The following is a 5,184-nucleotide window of genomic DNA, read 5'->3' as shown; positions in this document are numbered from 1 at the left end:
TATATTTAACTTTTACTTGTTTTATTTTTTTTTATAAATTTTTAAATAGTTTAAAAAATTACAGAGCCGTTTTTTACCCAATATAAAATTAAGGTTAAAATATTTTAACTTTTACTTATTTTATTTTTTATAAATTTTTTAAATACTTTAAAAAATTACAGAGCCATGGTTCTGAAGGCTTGTCCCCCCCAACGCCCTAACGGCTATGAAACCCATAGAGAAACACGAACCCAATGCAAGCCGTTCGATCAACGGAGAGATCTGACGGTCGAAATTGAAATAACATCCGACCGTTGTAATGAAGCGTCGGTTCACCAGCTTCAAAAGGAGACGAGGCGTTCAGTCTCATTCCCGATTCGCATTAACCCTAGAGAGAGAGAGGGAGAGGGAGAGAGAGAGAGAGAGAGAGAGAAAGAGATTTGGCCACTGCAGATCGGCACAGGAAGAAGAAGAACTGCAGATCGGCCCAGAAAGAGCGTTCGCCTAATACTTGTTCTTGATCGGATTCAAGGATCTGAGATGGCCTCAAGACCCATTGTTCCCTCGAAAGCCGGAGGTACTCCCTCCCTCCCTCTCTCTGTCATCTCTCACCTGATGGTTTCTTGATGAACTTTCTTTGATTTTTTATCGACGACTCTGTGATTCTAGATGTATTTCACTATGTTCTGCGCTACTTTATCAGATGTTCTCTCATCTGTTTTCAATCATGTTATTTATTTATTTATTTATTTTTTAATGACACGGCATCTATAGCTTTTATATTTTTGTTCCATGCTCTTTCTTTGATTTGAACGATTTGAACAGATGCGGGTATATATAGCATATTAACGATCTATAATAGTTTTCCAGTGTCAAAATAGCAGTACAAAAATTTTCGGATCCCAGATGTAATTGCTTGTCTTCTTGTCTTCTTTTAGGCAAATAATAGGTTTTCTTGAGTTTCTTTTATCTTTAATGCTATTTCCCTTCTATAAAAAAGTTACCCGATTTGTAGACAATCATGATATTTGATCTTCAAGAGTTCCTTGAGGATCGAATTTTTCTTTTGGTTCCTTTCATCTGTTGAGTTTCCCTTCTCCGTTTCTCTGGGTTCTCAGCCGTTTTGGTTTTGTAGATGAGGCCGCTGCCAGAGGAGGTAAGCAGAAGAATGGTGCGGCTGAGGGCAGAAATCGCCGAGCATTAGGTGATATTGGGAATTTGGCGACTCTCCGTGGAAACGATGGCAAACCGCTGCCTCAGATCTCTCGCCCCGTTACACGGTTTGTGTGTGTGTCCGTGATTCTGTCAGTGTGGAATGTAAACCCTAATGATTTTGAATTATGTTGTTGCAGGAGCTTCTGTGCACAATTACTCGCTAATGGACAAGCAGTAACAGCTGAAAACAATAAGGTTTGCTGTTTCTTTCATAGTCTTCTTTTATGTTGGTTAGAATCCGGAAATTTTAGTACATTTCTGATTTTATGCTCTGGGTTTCTTTAATTAGCTAAAACAAGTTTGCATTAATGTGGATGGAGCCGCAAAGGGCAAAGTAGGAAGAGGGGCTGCGGCCGGGAAGGCAGCCCAGAAGAAAGTTGTTGTCAAGCCAGCACCGGAGGATGTGATTGAGATAAGCTCTGATACAGAAAAAAAAGTTAAGAAAGTGAAACCAGTGACTAAGAAAAAGGAGACGGCTCCAACTCTTACTTCTGTTCTCACTGCACGAAGCAAGGTGCTATTTTCAAACATCTTGTTTGAGCTCCATGTTGATTTTACAAACGAAAAAAATGGAGAAATTGTTTTTCTGCTTCTAATACAATTGTATTACAGGCAGCCTGTGGTCTGACCAATAAACCAAAGGTGCAGATTGATGAAATCGATGCAGGAGATGTCGATAATGAGTTGGCCGCTGTTGAATATGTTGAGGATATCTACAAATTCTATAAGACTGTTGAGGTACAAATCTACCTTGCCTACCTTTTTTCCCCCCTTTGTGCGTCCTTTCTCTATTCTTGTTTGGCTTATTATTCGATATGTTTAATTTGTGATATAGAACGAGAGCCAAGTCCATGATTACATGGACTCACAACCAGAGATAAATGAGAGAATGAGGGCTATTTTGGTGGACTGGTTGGTAGAAGTCCACCACCAATTTGGACTTATGCCAGAGACTCTGTATCTCACCATCAACATTGTTGATCGGTTTCTCTCGATTAAGACCGTGTCAAGGAGGGAACTGCAGTTGATTGGCATTGGTGCCATGCTTATGGCCTCCAAATACGAAGAAATCTGGGCTCCGGAAGTATATTGTCTTCTTCTTAAACATGCTTTACTAGACATGTTTTATGAACAAAATTATTTGGCTACTAACTATGTAATGTGAATTGAGAGTTGCAGGTGAATGACTTTGTTTGCATCGCAGACAGAGCATATAGTCATGAACAGGTACTGATCATGGAGAAGGATATTCTGGGCAAGCTGGAATGGACATTGACAGTCCCAACGCCCTACGTCTTCCTCGTTCGCTTCATCAAGGCATCAATGCCTGACAAGGAAGTTAGTATCTCACTTCCTCGTTCAGTTCATAATGTAGATTTCTAAGTTCACTTCCTCGTTCAGTTCATAATGTAGATTTCTAAGTTATTCAGCAGATGTGTATTATTCATTGCCTGCATGCATACCTTTTCAGATGGAGAACACGGTCTATTTTTTCGCCGAGCTAGGTTTAATGCACTATGCCACCATAATGTACTGTCCATCGATGGTTGCCGCCTCGGCAGTCTATGCTGCTCGCTGTACGTTAAACAAGAGTCCCTTGTGGAACGATACCCTAAAGCTGCATACTGGCTTTTCAGAACCACAGCTAACGTAAATTCCATGTTCCCAATTCTGCTCCTGTTCTGTCTGCATATACCTTGTGGTTTGGTCGCTGAGATTATGTTACTGAATAACATGTTCTCTGTTCTTGCCTTTTTTATTTCCTAGGGATTGTGCCAAGCTTCTGGTAAGCTTCCATTCCATGGCTGCAGTGAACAAGCTAAAGGTGGTGTACAGAAAATACTCAAGTCCTGAGCGCGGTGCAGTTGCTCTGCTGCCCCCAGCCAAAACTCTGTTACCATCTACATCATCCTAATCAATTGTCCTTCTTCATCTACAAAAACTGTGTCCTGTTACTTGTCAAAAAAATATTTTATTTTTCTGGTTCATTCGCTGGAAGCTAAACATATATGGAAAGCGCAAATTCCATTGATTCGAAATTTCATTGTTGACAAAACATATGGTTTCAGTTCAATTGTTCGAAATTTCTTTTGTTCCTATGCCCACAAATTTCAACTAGATGTGTCATTTTGTTAAGGTTATTTTTCCTTGAGGGAAAAAGAAATTAACCTCCCCACATTTGGCAAAAAAGTGTGTACAAAAGGCACGGATTCTCACAAGTAAATCAATGATGTATGCAAATAAAAATGAGTAAAGTGAGACAAGAAATTTAATGTGGTTCTATTATGTTGTAAATGAGAAGATTGGTTACATGAGAATTAATATATGAACAAGAACAATCTTTGATTCCTTTTTGAAACACTGATTCCCACAAGTAAATCAATGGTGATGCAAATAAAAATAAGTAAAGTGAGACACAAGAATGCGTTCTACTATGTTTGAACGTAAATGAGAAGATTGGTTACGGAGAAAAATGAGGATGGTTTTTTTTTTTTTTTTTTTTAAAGAAAGGCGGCACCTCTATTTATTTATTGATAATCCCTCACTTTTGGTGGAGAAATACCGTGGTTACAAGACAATCAATGGGAGATAACAAAAGACAACATGTTAAAAACCTTCCAAAGAAAGGTACATCCAACCAAAAACCAGGTTACAAGTCCAAACAAAACAAAACAAAATAGGACCTACAAAATACAAGTCCAAACAAAACAAAACAAAATAGGACCTACAAAATAAACCTCACGCAACAAAACAAAACAAAAGATAAACAACATAAAACATAAGCTAAAATAAAAAGGAGTTGACTACTATTTATAAACAAACTATTCCTCTCCATAACACCTTGTTGAGTCAAGGCATCTTGCCACTTTGTTCCCTTCTCTATACATTGATTTATCGAAAAATCTACTCTCAACCAATAAGCTGCTCCCAAAAATCCCACAAATACCACAAGAACAATCTTTGATTACTTTTTGTAACACTGATTCCCACAAGTAAATCAATGGTGTAATGCAAATAAAAATAAGTAAAGTGAGACACAAGAACGTGGTTCGTTCTACTATGTTGAACGTAAATGAGAAGATTGGTTACGAAGAAAAATGAGGATGTTTTTTTTTTTTTTTTTTTTTTTTTTTAAAGAAAGGCGGCACCTCTATTTATTTATTGATAACCCCTCACTTTTGGTGAAGGAATACCGTGGTTACAAGACAATCAATGAGAAATAACAAAAGACAACACGTTAAAAACCTCCCAAAGAAACCAACATCCAGCCAAAAATCGGGTTACAAATCCAAACAAAACAAAACAAAACAGGACCTACAAAACAAACATCACGCAACAAAACAAAACAAAAGATAAACAACATAAAGCATAAGCTAAAATCAAAAGGAGTTGACTACTATTTGTAAACAAACTATTCCTCCCCATAGCACCTTGTTGAATCAAAGCATCTTGCCACTTTGTTCCCTTCTCTCTATACCAATGATTTATCAAAAAATCTACTCCCAACCAATAAGTTGTACCCAAAAATCCCACAAATACCACAAGGAGCACTTTCCTGACTCTTATCCAATTAACTACAATATTCGAATCACATTCAATATTCGATATAGGTATGGCCCAAATGTTTGCAAATCTTTATTCCCTCCAACATAGCTCTCAATTCCGCTTCATTATTTGAACAAGAACCAAAATATTTTGAAAAACCAATCACAAAAGAACATGTATGGTCTCTAAGGATGCCACCACCACCCGCCGGCCTTGGGTTCCCCAGGCTGCTCCTATCCAAATTTAGTTTCAACCTCCCTTGCTTCAGTTTTAGTCATCTCACACTTTGCATAGTTTTAATTCATTTATTCAAAATTTGCACTTCCAGATTCTGCAATACCCGAAAATCAGCATCCTTTAACTTAACCATTTCTGTCATGTTCCTACTCAAAACCCCCACCCAATACTCAATGGAGAGCCACACATCAGTACTACTCTCTAATT

The 5,184-nt window shown here is 38.0% G+C and overlaps 1 protein-coding gene across 1 annotated transcript; it reads left to right on the top strand.

Moving 5' to 3' along the window:
* The first annotated feature begins 356 nt into the window (after positions 1-356).
* Positions 357-3,233, top strand: LOC131168167 (G2/mitotic-specific cyclin S13-7-like). The gene is made up of 9 exons (XM_058127432.1): positions 357-556; positions 1,115-1,259; positions 1,332-1,389; positions 1,484-1,708; positions 1,807-1,932; positions 2,030-2,278; positions 2,374-2,532; positions 2,666-2,844; positions 2,962-3,233. The coding sequence occupies exons 1-9, from the start codon at positions 520-522 to the stop codon at positions 3,107-3,109; spliced, it is 1,326 nt and encodes a 441-aa protein (XP_057983415.1). The 5' UTR covers positions 357-519; the 3' UTR covers positions 3,110-3,233.
* The last annotated feature ends 1,951 nt before the right edge of the window (positions 3,234-5,184 follow it).

Source organism: Malania oleifera, chromosome 11, assembly GCF_029873635.1.
Source record: "Malania oleifera isolate guangnan ecotype guangnan chromosome 11, ASM2987363v1, whole genome shotgun sequence".
NCBI lineage: Eukaryota > Viridiplantae > Streptophyta > Magnoliopsida > Santalales > Ximeniaceae > Malania > Malania oleifera.
This window is presented reverse-complemented; position numbering and strand designations above follow the sequence as displayed.